The 18273-nt window shown below is 42.8% G+C and overlaps 1 protein-coding gene across 1 annotated transcript in view; it reads left to right on the top strand.

Moving 5' to 3' along the window:
* LOC311051253 (receptor-type tyrosine-protein phosphatase F-like) overlaps positions 1-18273 on the top strand; it is a 254763-nt gene that overhangs the window by 178686 nt on the left and 57804 nt on the right. The window contains exons 23-24 of the mRNA XM_084065737.1: positions 4042-4208; positions 12283-12398. Of these exons, the coding sequence (XP_083921863.1) occupies positions 4042-4208; positions 12283-12398 (283 nt within the window). The remainder of the gene's footprint in view (positions 1-4041; positions 4209-12282; positions 12399-18273) is intronic.

Here is an 18273-nt window from a genome sequence, read left to right as displayed (position 1 = left end):
CCTACCAGGTGACGCTGAGAGGGTCTGTGTCAGAACCACACAGGCTCACTACTGGGGTTCCGCAAGGCTCGGTTCTGGGTCCTCTTCTTTTCTCTCTCTACACTACATCTCTTGGTGCTGTTTTCCACACAAGTGGAGGCATTCATTGCTGCTTGTCTGGCTGACATCTCGGAGTGGATGTAGACGAACCACCTGAAGCTCAACCTGGACAAGTCCGAGCTGATGTTCCTTCCTGGGAAGGTCTGTCCGCACCGAGACCTGACCATCACCATTGATAATGCTGTGGTGACGTCAACTCGGACAGCGAGGAATCTGGGTGTGATCCTGGACGACGACTGTCGTTCTCGGCAAACATCGCATCAGTGACAAGGTCCTGCAGAATCCCGCTCTACAACATCAGGAGGATGTTCCTCCTCCTGATGTTGTAGAAGGCAGCGCAGGTGCTCATCCAGGTTCTTGCCATCTCCCACCTGGACTACTGCAACTCCCTCCTTGCTGGTGCCCCGGCGTCTGCCATCAGACCTCTGGAGCTTGTTCAGAAAGCTTCAGCTCGTCTGGTGTTCAACCGCCCTAAGTTCTCCCACACAACTACCCTTCTCCGTTTTCTACACCATTTGTTCTCAAAGTGGGGTCCGGGGACCCCCAGGGGTCCTTGAGGGAGTTCCAGGGGGTCCCCAGCTAAATGATAGATTAGTCACCAAATGGACCCTTATGAGTCTGTAACTCTGAGAGTGTACAAATGGAACGGGCCCATTTGGTTCCATTTGTACACTCTCAGAGTTAAATTGACATTGATTTTACAATATAAATTGCGGTCCAAGTGATAGAAATGCCATTAAATGGGGGTCTGCTTAATGCATGTCAAACTGGGGGTCCTTGAAATTTAACAGGTTGAGAATCACTGTTAGAGCCGTAAAAATCTTCTCTTATGGGGGTCCCTGGCTTATCTTTTCAAATGGGGGTCCGCTGGCTAATAAGTGTCAATTTGGGGGTCCTTGACAGGAAAAAGTTTGAGAACCACTGCTCTACACTGGCTCCCCGTAGCGGCTCACATCCAGTTTAAAACCCTGGTGCTAGCCTATAGGGCAGTGAAAGGAACAGCTCCTTCGCTATGGTCGAGGCTTACACTCCTGCCCGACCACTTGGGTCTGCCGCCTCGGGGCGACTGGTCTCGTTGCTCAGGGGTCCTTCTGGCCGATCTACACGGTCACAGCTTTTTTTTGTTCTGGCCCCACAGTGGTGGAATGAACTCCCCACTGATGTCAGGACAGCAGAGTCACTGCCCATCTTTCGCCACAGGCTGAAAACCCACCTCTTCAGGAAACACTACCCTGACCCTTCCTCTAGCCTTGCCTACTTGTAAGTTACTAGAAGTTCGGGCCGCTACGCGGCCCGAACGTCTAGCGTGACGCGTCGTTCACTTTGCAGTGCCACCTTACAGGTACCTCACAGTGTGAGAGAGAGTTTTGTGCTCTCCTAAATCCACGGCAGGCTTTGAAAGTACCCACTTCAGAAAGAGGTGACGTGCATCACCTCTCCAATGACCAAAACCCACTATGGAAGCCGTCGAACTGGTGCGATCTGACGGCATCCTAGAATTTATAGGTAGGATGTGATGTCATATACCGTCTCATCGTGATGTCAGATTACGTCACACTGGCGTGATGTCAGATTACGTCACACTGGCCACATACAACGTACGTACATACTGACAACCGACATGGCGCAGGATTCAAATTGTATATATAGATAGATTTGCACGAGCTCTTGTTTAATTGGATCTTGTTTATTTGATACACTTATTTGTTTTAGCTCTTGCTCATTTGATTTTCTATTTGTCTTTCTATTTCTATTTTCTATTTTTTCTATTTTGATTTTCTATTCTATCTGTTTAAGAAAGTAGGTAGCTGATATATTGCACTTTTACCTTAGCGCTAGGTATACTCTTAAGACTTCCGGTGATTAGTTATTTTCTTGCCTACCTATGTTGAATGCACTTATTGTAAGTCGCTTTGGATAAAAGCGTCTGCTAAATTACTTTAATGTAATAGTGTTGCTTTCCAAAATATCCTCAGGTGCTAAGACCCTGCATCATTCGTTTTGGATTTGTGGTTTCCGTGATTTAGTTTTTAACTGAATTCTGGGAATAATATCTTTTTTTATGAAAATGAAAAGAGTTAAATACTAAATTTAAATACATTTAAATAGAAAATTCTAATTAAATACATGAACAAAGTTATCGGAAAAACACGGCCCCCTCATGTATTATGAGGGTAGGGTGAGTCACCAGAACCAAGGATGGGTGTTTTTGATCAATCTAACGTGTTAAAACTGGAGTTTGAAGTTATAATGGGCTTGTATAGGAAGGGGGGTGTCTGATAAAATGAATATCAAATATCTAAATACTGAATCAAGCAACTTAAAAACTGTCTGGGGGGCTCACAAAAGCCTGAGTAGACTAGATTTTTTTTAAAGTAAAATATCCCTTTAAGTACTGTATTTAAGTACAATTTTGAGGTATTTTTAGCGGCGACCAATCAGAACGTCAACTTTCTGATTGGTCAGACCCGTCAACGTTCTGATTGGTCAGACCCGTAAACGTTCTGATTGGTCAGACCCGTCAACAAAGTGATTGGTCAAGCTTCACATGACTGTGAATGATTGTCAATATATTTATTTAATCGTATAAACGCATTATAAACACATATCGATGACAAAATGTATCAAAGGCCCCGCTACCTTCACACAGGGTGTGATTTTTGACACCGCCCCCTATAAGTGAGTTTTGGACACCGACCAAAAAAATTGTGTACCCCCTAACCCTTCCATTGTTAATGCAAATCGATACTTTTTTCATATCAGCCAATCACATTACAGCTAGTGTCATCACCACTAACTGTAATGTGATTGGCTGACTTTGCAAATTCAGGACTGTGATTGGCTAGCGAAACACATGACACATGTGCAGCCCTATGAATAGCAGTATGGACTTTAAAAAAAGTAATTTATCCTTTTTTTAAAGTGAGTCATGTTGTGATGACCACACACCGCCCACTTCACACTGGGTGTGATTCCTATAAGTGATTTTTGGACACCGACCAAAACATTTGTGTACCCCCTAACCCTTCCATTGTTAATGCAAATCGATACTTTTTTCATATCAGCCAATCACATTACAGCTAGTGTCATCACCACTAACTGTAATGTGATTGGCTGACTTTGCAAATTCAGGACTGTGATTGGCTAGCGAAACACATGACACATGTGCAGCCCTATGAATAGCAGTATGGACTTTAAAAAAAGTAATTTATCCTTTTTTTAAAGTGAGTCATGTTGTGATGACCACACACCGCCCACTTCACACTGGGTGTGATTTTTTACTTTACTGGAGTGTTTACAAATTTCAGTACTTTTACGTCTACTACTCCATTACATCTCAGATGCAAATATTGTACTTTTACTCCACTACAATTATTTGAAAACTATAGCTACTAGTTACTCTGCATAATATAAAACATATTATATTATAAAACATACATTAACCACTTCAGCCCTGTTTTATACATAGGCTATTTGAAAATAGCCAATCTACAAGCTCACAACGTGTCGCATCGCGACGCGTTGTGAGCTTGTAGATCTGCTATTTTCAAACATTTTAGTACTTTTACTTTTGGTACTTTTTGATACCAATACTTTTGTACTTTTACTCAAGTAAATGTTTTATTCCGGACGTTTACTTGTAACAGAGTATTTCTACAATGCAGTATTGATATTTTCACTTAAGTAAGAAAGACTTTTGAGTACGTTTTCCACCACTGCCCCGTTGGGAATGCATGTCCCCCTCGGCCATTCAACACCCATCATACCGAATGGACAGACAAAGACGGGCATTATGGACAAGGACAAGGAAAAACAAAGCTTCAAGTTTCTAAATTAAAGACAAAGCTTCAAGTTTCTAAATTAAAGACAAAGCTTCAAGTTTCTAAATTAAAGAGAGACTGACCGTTTTACCGTTTTTTCCCTGGTGTTGCCCTCTTGCAGCAGCGTACGTTTGCAGCCAGCCCGTACTCGGAGCCCATCGTGGTGAAGCTGCACAGCGGCACGGTGTCCCGGCACGCCGAGGAGCCCGAGATGCTGTGGGTGATGGGTCCTGTGCTGGCCGTGGTCCTCATCATCATCAGTGTCATCTCTATCCTGCTCTTTAAGAGGTGAGTGGATTACCAGATTGTAGTTACCACCAGTGGTGTTAAGTAACTAAGTACATTTACATTGTTTGTGATCACGTTGTTTCCAGGTATACTCTTGTCCGTATGTCATAGGATCGCTAATAGGTTGGCGAAGAGCGCCATCTAGCATAAACATTGAAAACACTGTTTTGACGTGTTACAGGTCACTAGTCCATACCTGTTGGGGATATGAGCATCATTTTAGACCTGCTGACTTATTCCTCTGGCAAAATGTGGCAACACTGATCCCAATCCCATAGCCTGGGGGACCATAGACAGTGTTTCCAAAAAAAAGGCTAATAAACAGAATTCATTTGGGTAAAGTGAAAAAAAGGCTTCCTCACGGTGGGCATTTGTTAATGATGAATGGCCAATATAGGCTCTATGCACAGCAGCCATATTGGACAGAAATTGGGCCCCTTCCTTGCTTCCTTCACAGGTGTTACCAATGACACTAATGAAGGCTCTGTTCCATTTAGTGTAGCACAGTGGTTCTCAAACTTTTTAATTTCCCCCATAAGGACCCCCATAACTCTGAGAGTGCACAAATTGAACCAAATGGACCCGGGAGTGTCCATTTGGTTCCATTTGTACACTCTCAGAGTTACACCCTATCAAGGAACCATGAGGGTCCCTGGACCACACTTTGAGACCCACTAGTATTTCTAGTGAGCCAACATGCACAACATCAGCACCCTGACTCTGTTTGACCAGAATGGAACAGAGCCTTCAATAGTATCATTGGTAACGCCTGTGAAGGAAGTAAGAAGAGGCCCAATTTCTCTCCAAAATGCTGCTATGCCTAGAGCCTATTGGCACTGAATGAGTTAGATATAGCTTTGGTGGTTAATTCATGATGTCATTTTTTTAAATAAAGTATAGTACACAAGAAAATGTACTTAGTTATTGTCCACCACTGAAGATGATTGATTGATTGATTGAAATTTTTATTAGGCAAAAAGAATGTAAAACAACACAGTTACATTTATAATACTTTTGTCTAAAAGGTCCGGCCAAAAAAGTCCTTGCGGGCTTGTTTCCATTGGGGTCCTTGAATTAATTTCATAGACATATATAGTAGCAACCAACAGTTCAATAATCAACATAAGAATACAGAGGGGGAAAAAAATACCATTATGTACAAAAAAATATATATACAAAAAAAAAAAAAAAAAAAAAAAAACATTAGAAAAAAAAAAAAAGTATGTACAAAAAAGGGGGAGGGGGGGGGTCGTCTGTCTACAGGGAAACTGGTACTAGCTCCTCTTTAGGCCTCCAGAAAGATGAGTTTTTAGGGCTGTTTTGAATGAGCCCAGCGAACTGCATTTTTTGAGGGATGGGGTTAGACTATTCCATTCCTTGGTGGCAGTGCTATAGAAGGAGAATTTGCCCATGTTTGTTTTATGGGTGGGTGTTACCAGATTATTGTTTACGCTCCCTCTAGTTTTGTGACTGTGGGTGTCACTAACTTTTTCGAGGTACTTATACAGATATGCGGGTATAGGGGGCATTTCGGGCAGATCTGCATTTACAATTTTGAAGACCAGTCCCATTTTTAGTTGTATAACCCTGTCTTCCACCCTGAGCCAGCCTAGGCTGGCAAAGTGAGTGGGAGAGAGGTGGGTCATGGGCCCCAGTCCGAGAAGTAGTCGAATCAGTTTGTTTTGGGAGGTTTGAAGCTTAGTCTTCAGTGACACTGAGGTGTTGGAGTACCAAGAGGAGCTAGCATAGTCAAAAAGGGGCTGAATCAGGGCCCCCGAGAGGGTCCTGAGTGCCTGAGGGTTGACAAAGGAGGAAACACTGCCCATAAATCTGGTTCTCTGGTTTACTCCTTTGAACACCTTTGTTGCCATGCTTTCACCTGACAGGTGTTTGTCAAGAATACATCCCAAATAGGTAATCTCTTCTTTGCTAGTGATGATTGTGTCATCGACTTTGACCTTGAAGTCATTTACCTTCATTTTACTGAGGGAATGTTTGGTCCCAAATAGGATGGATTCGGTTTTCCCAAGGTGTAGTGACAGTTTGTTATCGGTAAGCCAGGTACGGATTTTTGAGAGTTCAGAGCTGAGAGCTTCCTCGACTTGCAACTTGTCCTCTCCCGAAATCAGGAGTGCCGAGTCATCAGCGAACAGGAACAGTTTGCAGTTACAGGCAGCATTCATGTCGTTAATGTATAGAAGAAACAGTAACGGCCCTAGAATGCTGCCTTGAGGAACCCCGCAGCTCACCGGGAGGGATGAGGACATGGTTCCGTTGATGTCAACCACTTGTTCTCTACCCTCCAAGTAAGATCTCATCCAATTTAGTGATGTGCAATCAAAACCAATCGCCCTCAGCTTATCAAGTAGGATTTCGTGGTTTACAGTGTCAAATGCCTTTTGGAGGTCCAGCATGACCATGCCGCAGTATTTGCCCGAGTCTACCTCACGTTTGATGTGATCGGTCAAGTACAGTAGGCATGTGTCAGTGGAGTGGGATGTTCTGAAGCCCGATTGGAATTCAAACAACAGCTTACGCTCGCTGAGGTAGCTGTTGATTTGTTCTTGGATTGATCGCTCTATAACCTTTGAGATGGAACAAAGGATGGAAACAGGCCTATAGTTGCCAGGATCTAGTTTGCTTCCTTTTTTAAATAGAGGGATTACTCTTGCCAACTTGAATTCTTGTGGGACATGACACTGACTTATGGATAAGTTTGTAATATGGGCTACTAAGGGAGCAATGGAGACCGCTGCGTCTCTGAGGAATCTGGTGGGGATGTTGTCAAGGCCGGTGGCCTTGTTTGGCTGTAGGGCGAGGAGTTTTTTTTTGCACATCAACAGTCAAAACAGGTTTGAAAGAGAAAGAATCTTTCTTAGCCCCTAGTTTCTCATAGTGAGCTTGAATGTGGTCGGGGCCATACAGACCTGAATGCTGAGGGAGTTTGCTTACCAACTGGGTTGCAACTGTGGTGAAGAAACTGTTAAAACAGTCCGCTACCAATTGCTTGTCGGTAGTGAGCGAGCCACTTGAAATAATGCAAATGTTTGTAGATTTTGTCTGAATTTTTCCGTTGCATCCTAATTGTTTTAGTGCCTCCCACAGTTTTTGTGGGTGGCTTTTGTTAGCCTCTATGTTCTCATTTAAGAAATTCTTTTTGGCATTTCTGATCAAATTAGTAACTACGTTTCGTAGTTTTCTGCACTTTTCAAGTAGCTCCTCACTTTTGTTTTTTCTGAACTCGGAGAAGCATTTGTTCCTGAGTTTGATGGTATTCAAAATATCACCCTTCATCCAAGGTTCTGTGCTTGCTTTGACCCTCACCACCTTTGTGGGTGCGATGTTATCAAGTACACACAAAAAAGCTTTTTTGAAACAGGACCAGGACTCCTCCACAGAGGTGCAATTTAGGACATGGGACCAGTCCATTTTTTCAAGAGCTGCTGTTAGAAGATCACCAGAGTAGTGTTTCATAGACCTGCAGCTGATTGTCCTGTGACAATGAGCTCTAGGTCCGTGAATCTTCCGAGTGCAGAAAATGATATTGTGATCACTTAAACTGCACTCAATAACACCGCTCTTGGAAATTCTGGACTGGTCCGTCGTCAACACTAGGTCTATGATTGATTGAGAAGCAATGCCCACCCTTGTAAAATGCTTTATCAGCTGGGTAAAGCTGTGCAGGTCACAGAACTTTCTGAGGGACTTAAAGGTAGCTGAGTCTTCCTTCAGAACACAGGTGTTAAAGTCACCAATTAGTACCGTCTCAGTGTTTCCTAAACCCACAACATGTTCCTCAATCAAGTCATAAAATGCATTTTGATCTGGGGGTCTGTATATGGCGCCAATTATCAGTGGTTTTGCATGTGGGTATAAGATTTTGACCCAGACCGATTCTGTGGGGTTTTTATCCATATCTGGGATCACCTCGTAAATAATGTCTGATCTTACATAGATGCAAACCCCACCCCCGTAGAGATTTCTGTCTTTTCTGATGACATTGTAGCCCTTTATTTCAATCTCAAAGTCTTTGATGGAATTATCCAACTTAGTTTCTGAGAATGAAATAATGTCCACCTTGCCATTTCCAAACATGGATCTCAGCTCAGACATTTTGTTTGAGTTTTTAAGACTGTTAACATTCAAGTGAACAATGTGAGTACCTCTAGTTGAAAAAATGGCGTCCATGTCTTCAGTTGAGTAGTAACCATTGTCCCTTTCAGCCTCTGGGGGGTCGGTGGGGGGAGGAGGAGGTGTGGGGGGGGGAGGAGGAGGTGTGGGTGGGGGAGGGGGGGACTTTGTGATGTCTGCGGGGGAGCTGTGGATGTGATTTGAGGCAGCATATCCTTCCTTGGACCTGCCTCGGGGGAGGGGAGGTGGGGGTGGTGGTGGTGGAGGGGGATGTGGGGGAGGGGGGATGTGGGGAAACCCTTGAGTCGACCTCGACCAATATCCCCCAGGCAAAGGACTGTTGGGAAACTCGGAGAGAAAAAAATCTCTGTTTCCACGACGATCCCACAGGGGAAAACCTTGCAGATGACCAGTGACGGCTTGAAATACAGGGAAAAGAACTCCATTTCCCAGCATTCCTCTCGGTGGGATGCAATGCTTTTGTCCTGGTATCGGCTGGTGGTGGTGGTGGTGGTGGAGGAGGGGGGGTGGGGGAGGGGAGAAGCCTTTGTCCCGCGTCGACGCCAAGCAGTAATCCATCCAGGGGATAGAGAATACAGGGGAAAAAACACCGTTTTCATGTGCTTCCCTCTGGGAGAAGCCCTGCGGTTGTCTTGGGCCCATGTGACCCATGTGGCGCATGGGGAAATTCTCTTGATGACGTTGTTGGGGAATCCCTTGTCTCGTCATCACCGGACACATTCCTTCAGGCGGTGGTCTGCTCGGGAACGCATGTCTTGGATCCAACACGGACATTAACCGGGACAAATAATCCATTCTTGTTTCTCCAGCTCTTTGCTGGGGTTCATTCTTATCAGGTGAGGTGGTCCGTTGCCAAACAAAGTTATTTGTCTGCATGTTGTGAACCGGGCTTTGTCGGGCGCTTCCGTCGCGTGTGTAAACAGCTGTGATCTTGTTTTGGCCATTGTAGCAGTGATCATAGCTGGTCTCCGTGCTGTCCACGGTCGGTGGTCCGGGATTTGGATGAACGTTTCCCGATAATAATAGACTCAACCAAATGATCATTCTTACTGTATGGCCGTCAAGCTGGCTTGGGGTTCTTCTCCGTGTTGTTGGTACCGGTTTGCGCGCGTCGAAAACTTTCAAAAGTAACGTCGCTGCGTCTTGAGGTATAACTCCGTTTGCACTCGCTCTCCGTTGAAGCTGCACATTGTGGGATTCGATGAAAATTAATCCATGCAATATAGCAGCGTAGCACAATACCAGGTAGTTGCTGGCTGTGATAATCCTCTTTAGGCGAAGATGTTGTTTTCGCCGCCGAAGAATGGAGCGCGGGGTGGAATGCGTGGAATGCGGGAGAGGAGAAAAAGTGCGACTGTCCTCTCTGAAGGCCATCTCACCTTTTATGAGAAAGTGAAGAGTTAGTTTGTCAGAGTCGGGGGCGTTGTCGTTCAGTTAGAAACAGAAGTTTGTGTTGGCCGCAGGCCGTAGGCCAAAGCCTGGCATTTAGCTGGCATATGGCAGACAGTCAGCCACCTCACGGCTCTGCTTGACCACGATAACACTGGGCAGTGTGGAAAGTAACTCAGTACATTTAGTTAGGTACCATACTTGACCTCTTAAAGCCCCATTATGGTTCAGCGGAGTCCCTCAGGGCTCTCTGCTACAGTGTATTTTTGTGGGAAAGCTTTCGCTGAAAATAGCCTATCAACATCAGTATCATTTTAAGTTACTTTTACTTTACTTGAGTAGTTTTTTTTCATGCCATTACAAGTATTTGAAAACTTTAGTTACACGTTAGTTTGTAGATTTAGATTATTACCAAACATATGTTATACTTCGGATATTCAAAAATGGCTGCAGTGAGTTTAAATCGGGCCTTTTACTTGAAACAGAGTATTTCTACATTGTGGTATTGATACTTTTCCTTGAGTAAAAAAAATGCACCACTGTGTATTGGGCAGAGGTTGGAGGCTAAAGCATTCCGCTCACTGGCATAATGGGAGAGAGTTAGGGTACACACACACACACGCACGCACGCACACACACACACACTTGTAGATCTGCTATTTTCAAAAGATTTGTATATTTTAGAGATATGATAACTTGTGAAACGAAGTACATTTTGATGCCAATACGGAGCTTCAGAGCGTGTACATTTTTCATGTGTACTGTATGTATCTAACCACTGCGTCTTAAGTGACAATAAAGTGAGTCAGAATCTGAGAGAGCTGTTTGCAACCCTGTGGGGACAGAGTCAAAGAGTTTAGCTAAGGATGAGGAGTAGAGGGAGTTGGTGAACATACTGTAACTCAATCCTTCCTGTGTTTCTCCTCGTGGTTTCCTGTTTCCTGTGCTTCCTGTGAACGCAGCAACCAGGACAGGTTGGTACTTCCTGCTGCTGCATCCACTCTGCATGAAACCTTGCATCTCCACATAACTATTTATGTTTTTTCTTCTTCTTTTTTTTCTCGTTTCGTATTGACCCATTAACCCATTAAGACCGGGAACACATCTGTGTATTTTTTATATTTCTTTGGCTATTCAAAAATAGCAGATCTACAAGCTCGTAGCGCGGGACCACGAGCTTGTAGATCTGCTATTTTTAGAAAAAAATTGAAGATGTGTGCAAATCTTTGAATATGATATATAATATACATTTTTAAAGCGAACATTTGTAACTCAAATATTTGCTTCTGGGGGTCCCTGGAACAACATTTTAACAAATGTTCGCTTTAGAATATATATATTCAAAGATTTGTACACATTTGCACAACTTCTTTTTCAAAAATAGCCAAAGAAATCAAAAAATGACACACAGATGCGTTCCCGGTCTTAATGAGTTAATGGCTTACTTCGTCGTACAAGACTGCTGTGCAAGAGTAGTGAAAATAGCAGATCTACAAGCATGCATCACATCACGTTGTGAGCTTGTAGCTATTTTTGGGGGTAAATGTTTATGTTTAAATGTAACATTTAAACATAAACACCTGACAGTGACGATATGTGTGTACTGTATATGTGCGTGTATAGTTGCCGGCGTGCTTGCGTTAAACGGTGGCGTAGAGTACCTAAGTACATGTACAATTTTGAGGTACTTTTACTTTACAGGAGTACTTCCAATTTGAATTACTTTTACTTTTACTCAACTACATGTCAGAGGAAACTTTGTACTTTTACTCCATTACAATTATTTGAAAACTTTAGTTACTTTGTAGATTTTTACTATTATTACAAAATATACATTAACCACTTCAGCCCTATGTACATTTCGGCCATTTGAAAATAGCAGATCTACAAGGTCACAATTGCGTCGCACCGTGACGCAGTTGTGAGCTTCTAGATCTGCTATTTCCAAACATTTTTTATTTGAAAACTTGAAATGGGACATTCTGCATAATGAGTACCTTTGCGTTTGATACTTTATATGTACATTTTGATGCCAATACTTTTGTACTTTTACTCAAGTATATTTTGAATCCCGGACTTTTACTTGTAACAGACTATTGATACTTTTGCTTAAGCAAACAAATTGAGTACTTTTTCCACAACTGACGTAATTGTGTGTGCGTACATACATAATGTATGCAGGTATGTGCCATAGTATGGTGTACATAGGCTCTATTCACAGCAGCCATATTGTGAAGACATTCACAGAAACACCAGTGGGTCTACGGTTGGGGTCCAGGGACCCTCATGGGCTTCCAAATGGCCCCTTACAGGTGTGTAACTCTGAGAGTGTACACATGGAACCAAATGGACCCGTAAGGGTCCATTTGGTTCCATTTGTACACGCTCAGAGTTATGGGGGTAGTGGAAACCACTGTGCTACACTAAATGGAACAGAGCCTTCATTAGTATCATTGGTAACACCTGTGAATGTCTTCATAATATGGCTGCTGTGAATAGAGCCTATTGCATGTCATGGTGTCTCTCTCTCCAGGAAGCGAGCGTCTCCTTCAGCTAAAGATGAACACTGCTCTTCAGGCATGAAGGATGCACTGCTGGAGCACTCCTCTGACCCCGTAGAGCTGAGACGCATCCACTACCACACACAAGGTACACACACACACACACACACACACACACACACACACACACACACACACACACACAGGCAGCACAGAGCTTTTTTTCTTATTTTCTGCTCAGGTATATTAACCCACACATTGGGTGCCAAAACCGGGATTGTCCGGTTTTGTAAATAGTCGCGTTGAGTGCCAAAACCGGAGATCTCTGTGAAGAGATTTATGTATTTATTTTTCCACGTGGGGCGCTCTAACGCAACTTTGGAATGATTCACAGAGCTTACAGATACAGGACGTAGACCGGAGATGGCGGGTCTGGCTTTCCTATTTGTTTTGGGTTTAGTGTAGAAATCAGAGATACAGATTGTATATGGTGGTGAAGTTTAGTGTATACAAATCAGAGATATAGACAATGTATTGTTGTGAAAGTTTAGTGCAGAAATCTGAGGTACATACAGATACTGTAGTGTGCTGTGGTGAAAGTTTAGTGCAAAAAACAGAGATACAGATAGTGTTTTGTGGTGAAAGTTTGGTGCAGAAATCAGAGATACAGATAGTGTATGGTGGGAGTGTTTCATTACACATCAAGGTAATTTTATTCAGCTCAAGTGGAGCACCTCATAAGATATTAATAACTAGTAACATGAGAGCTCTCTTTCTCTCTCTGGCCCTCATTTATCAACGGAGCGTAAAAAACGGCTTATATTTTTCCATATATTTGGCCGTACACCAACGTCAAAGTCACATTTATCAAAGGATCCTATACAGCCGATCCTAGCGTACATCAGGTCGGAGCTTTGATAAATCTCACGTCTGAAAATGAGCGTCATTTAAATAACACGCCCTTAAATATTCACAAAACGCCCCGACTTCACGACATGAAGAACCAGAATACGACCCAAAAAACATGGAAAGCCAATAAGAAAGAGTTTCCCCCGCTCGCCTCGCCACACACGCACATGCCTCTCTCTCTCTCTCTCTCACACACACAAACACACACACACACACACACACACACACACACACACACACACACACACACACACACACACACACACACACACACACACACACACACGCCCGCCCGCCCAACTTTGTCTTTCATGTAATCCGTAGCGCAGCGGTACAATCTTTGTTGTCACATAGGCAGGCTTGTAGCCTACATGAATGAATAATGAATATTATGATACCAATCACATCGCCATGAATGGAATACGTTTGTATAACCATTTATTCAACCCATATCGAGCAGTGCGTGCATATCGAGCAAGTAAGACGCGCCAACGCTGGAAGCGAACGCAGCTCGAAAATATTGTGTATTTACACAGACACACAGACACACAACCCGAGCAGAGTTTCATAGTAGGCTGCACTTGGGCGGAGGTGTGGCTTCGCCGCGCCTCCTTCCCCGTTCGCAATAAAGCAGTCATGTGATTCGGCCGGAATGCAGTGATCCCGTGCCGCCACGTTAATATTGGAGCGTCGGGTTTATATCCTTAACCCAGCCAGGTTGTGTAGCCTACATAACTCTCTATGACATAACTCCATAACATAGGACAAGCTACTGTAAATTTGTAGACCTCACTGTCCATGAAAAGATGGTCGGGACTCCCGAAAATTCTCTCGCAGAAGCGCATAAACCAAACTGGCACTATCCCATATACAACCTATTATTTACCTAATATTTACCTAATATAATAACCTAATATCTGCCTCTAAGATGTTGTGGAGTAGAAGTTAAAGTATTGAAAACTGGAAATACTCCAATAAAGTAAAAAAATACCTCAAAATTGTACTTAGTGGTTACTTAGTTACTTTACACCACTGACAGGCAGACGGTCAGACTTCATTTTATGTATTAACTTTATGAGTTAACTATTAACTCCCTCTAATTCCATGTCTTTTCCTGTCTGTTTGTCTCTCTGCTGCACTGTGAGTCTCTTTCCATCTGTTCTGTCTTTCATCTTTCCTCTCTCTCTCTCTCTCTTAATGAGTGCTTTCATCTTTCTCTCTGGGATAGAAAGTTGAGGGGAAAATAAGCCCACATTTCATGTTATTGAATTATCCAACGTTGCCTCAGTTCACAGTCAATAAGACCAAGCTAAGCAAAGCCCCGAGATGTCAGCTACATTCAGTATTCATTCTGTATAAACCACCCTTTAAGACCTGGAACTGTGTCATTTTTAGATTTGAGCTAAAAAGCATTATTTTACACTTTGGCTATTCAAAAATAGCAGATATACAAGCTCATAGCGCGGCACTGAGTGCCGCGCTACGAGCTTGTAGATCTGCTATTTTAGAAAATTTGTGAAAATGTGTGCAAATCTTTGAATACATACATTTTATATATTTTTAACTCAAATCTTTGCTTCTGGGGGGTCCCTGGAACAAAATATTTTGATGGGGGTCCGCGGCCAAATACATATCATTTTGGGGGTCCTTGACATGAAAAAAGTTGAGCACCACTGATATAGAAACTTACGTTTTTCAGAAAACTGTTGGGATTTAGGAGACATGTAGAATCGGCTTCAGGTCTTAAAGGGTTAACACTGTATCATTGTGATGCATTACAGTTTTAATTAGCATTTTTTTCTTTGTTTTTTTCTTCTGTGATATGTCATATGGGTTATGGGATCTCCATCAGTGATTATCAACCTTTTTTTCATTTCAATGACCCCTAGTTTGATATTTTTGCTGTCAGGTCGAACCCCATATGTCCTAAGCTGTTACTAATTCAACAATAGCAGATCTATACGAGCTCAAAATGCGTCGCTACTTTTGTGTGACACTCATGAAGTAGGCCATTCATTTACAAAACAAATAAATAGCCTAAAAATACTTTTTTGAAATATGGAGATAATAGGTTTCTGCCTGACAATAACTTTATGCACTAGAAAATATTGTTCCTATAAAGAAACAATGTGGGCTCGCTTTAAAGTAAAAAAAACTGTAGTTATAAAAAGTACAAATTCAGATGGTTTACTGTGTGTGTGCATGTGTGTGTGTGTGTGTGTGTGTGTGTGTGTGTGTGTGTGTGTGTGTGTGTGTGTGTGTGTGTGTGTGTGTGTGTGTGTGTGTGTGTGTGTGTGCGTGTGTGCGTGCGTGCGTGCGTGCGTGCGTGCGTGCGTGCGTGCGTGCGTGCGTGCGTGTGTGTGAGACGACCCCCCCTTCCCTTGTTACAGGCTGTTGAATATAGCATGTCTCGTCAAAATGCAGGGAAAAAAAAATAGAACTCAAGATATTTGTTTTCCCAAAAACGCTAAACAGGAAGTGGAACAGTGAATCTCCTGGATCTGTTTGACTTGAGGGTGAAAATGGACACTCAGGTGATAGAGAACAGCGCCATCTGGTCCTTGGCAGTGAATGAGTTTAACTCTGAGTTGAACATTTAATATGGAGCTACGTATATCAGAGGCCATATTCAATGAAACTACAGACCAAACTTGTAAAACGTGTGTGCGCGCGAGTGATTGTACATGTGTGCATACTTGAGCATAATACGTACCTGCAAAGTTTGGCTATTCAACTTTGGCTATTCAAAAATAGCAGATATACAAGCTCATAGCGCGGCACCGAGTGCCGCGCTATGAGCTTGTAGATCTGCTATTTTTGAAAAACCTTGAAAATGTGTGCACATCTTTTTTTTTTTTATGTGTGTAAAGGCGAACATTTTTAACACAAATCGTTGCTTCTGGGGGTCCCTTGGCACAACATATTTTCAGGTGGGGGTCCGTGGCCAAATACATATGAATTTGGGTGTCCTTGGCACGAAAAAGTTTTGAGAACCACTGTTTTAAATGACAGCCCCCGTTTGTTTCCCCCTCCCACAGGTTCCAGTATCCCAAGTTGTCCCACCAGTCCAAGTTAGTTGTTTCCTTCGTTCATGTCTTTCATCCCCCCCCCCCCCCCCCCCCACTCACACCCCCGTCTAATTAACATTGCAGTGGTTTGTTTTGCTGTTTCACAGGTGTCATGCCATTAATCCAGCGCCATGCACCATTTGTCCGACAGTGTGCTTCTTCACTAACCTAGTGGAGTAGTGGAGTGAAAGTCATGATTATCCAATAACACAAATGCTCAAGTAAAGAACAGATACTAACCCTAAACATTTACTTAAGTACAGTATTCAAGTAAATGTATTTAGTTACTGTCCACCCTACTGATTGACGTCACACTTTTTTCAACATACTCCCACTCAAGCTCTACTATAGTGACAGCATGGGACAACATTTGACCAAATGGCAACATTTGACGTGATGGCAGCCCCCTTCACGTAATTTTACAAAGTCCTGATAATCTTGAAGCTACCATAACGCAGCGCAGCGCAAGATAACTTAACATATCGTAGCGTAATGTACCGTAGCATAACGTAACGCAACGGAAAGTACCATAAGGTACCGTCAGCTACCGTAACGTAACGTAGCATAACGTAACGAAGCTACCGCGTAAGCTACCGCGTAAGCTACCGCGTAAGCATAATATAACATAACATAACATAATTGTTTCTCATGTCAAGGACCCCCAAATTGATATATATTTGGCCGTGGACCCCCATCTTTAAGTATTTTTTGCCAGGGACCACATACATCATTTGTGTTGTTAGCATGTTTCAAAAATATTTATTTTCAACATTAAAGGGATAGTTCACCCCCAAAATGAAGATGTTTCTACTGTATATAGCCACTCATGGAGACTTGAATTCATGGATATTTTTTTGATTTGATTGCATTCCTAAGCCAATAAGTTGATGACAGGCAGCGGTTCTACCGGAACCACTGCCTACCGTTCCGCTGGTCATGAAATTATTGGCTTAGGAATGTGACAAAAACTAAAAAATCCCAATCCATGGGGTAAAAAAAAAAGGCATTTTTCGGGTGACTATCCCTTTAAAAAGATCTAGGAGGCCTTAGCTGTTTGGAGGTAGTCCAACATGGACAAAAGCATTGCTAACTCATGTAACATCATTAAAAAATGTTATAATAATCATTGTAATTAGATATGCTCTACCATACTGTAATATAACAAAAGACACATACAGTAAGATAAGATGAAATACATATAGAAATGCAATATTACAGCAGCCAGGAGTACGATATCCCCTGAAGCTATAAATGGAAGAGAGATTTATCAACAGAAAACACACTGTCTCTATAGCATTGTGCTTCTATAAGTGGAAAGGAAATGAAAAAGATGATGAAAGTATATGATCCGTGCCGTGTATGGAAATTACTGTACAATTGTCTCATATATCATATAGAGCAGGGGTTCCCAAACTGTGGTGCGCGCACCCCTTGTGGTGCGCGAGCGCCCACCAGGGGGTGCGTGACCTGAAAAGCCAAATGGCGGTTCTATGGTGTTATTTTGCTAATAAATATAACTTTTTTTTTTTATGGGAATTTTCACTGTGTGTAAATCATGAAATTGAAGAAACTTTTATATTAAAAACGTACGTTTTACTTGAAAAAAAAAAAAAAAAGATGTATCATGTACCCAAAATGCACTTGACTTCCTGCCAAATGTCCACAGACGCGCAACGACCTATGCGCGCAACCGGGAAACGGCAGGGCAGCGTAACATAATGTAAACATGCAGAACTGGCTAAAAACAGGGAAACTGTCAGGTGGACGTGGTCAATCAAAAGTTCATGAAAGTAATGAAAGTAATGAAAGTAATCAAAGCGGACAGGAGGAAGAGGCGAGAGAAGTGGAGAGCAGCGTTGTAGTGGAGAGTGAGACAGAGAGTGATGATGACAACAATGACACGGGGGAAACTGAAAAGGGGGGGTGTGGGGCAGAGACACAACAGCCAGGCCCTCCATCAAGAAAACGGGGTAAAAAAAGAGACAACGAGACTGGGCGAAAGACTGGAATAAGAAAAAGGAAATACGATGAAAACTATCTGTGTCT

The sequence above is a fragment of the Gymnoscopelus microlampas genome (genome assembly GCF_963454915.1).
Source record: "Gymnoscopelus microlampas genome assembly, chromosome: 9".
Lineage (NCBI taxonomy): Eukaryota > Metazoa > Chordata > Actinopteri > Myctophiformes > Myctophidae > Gymnoscopelus > Gymnoscopelus microlampas.
This window is presented reverse-complemented; position numbering and strand designations above follow the sequence as displayed.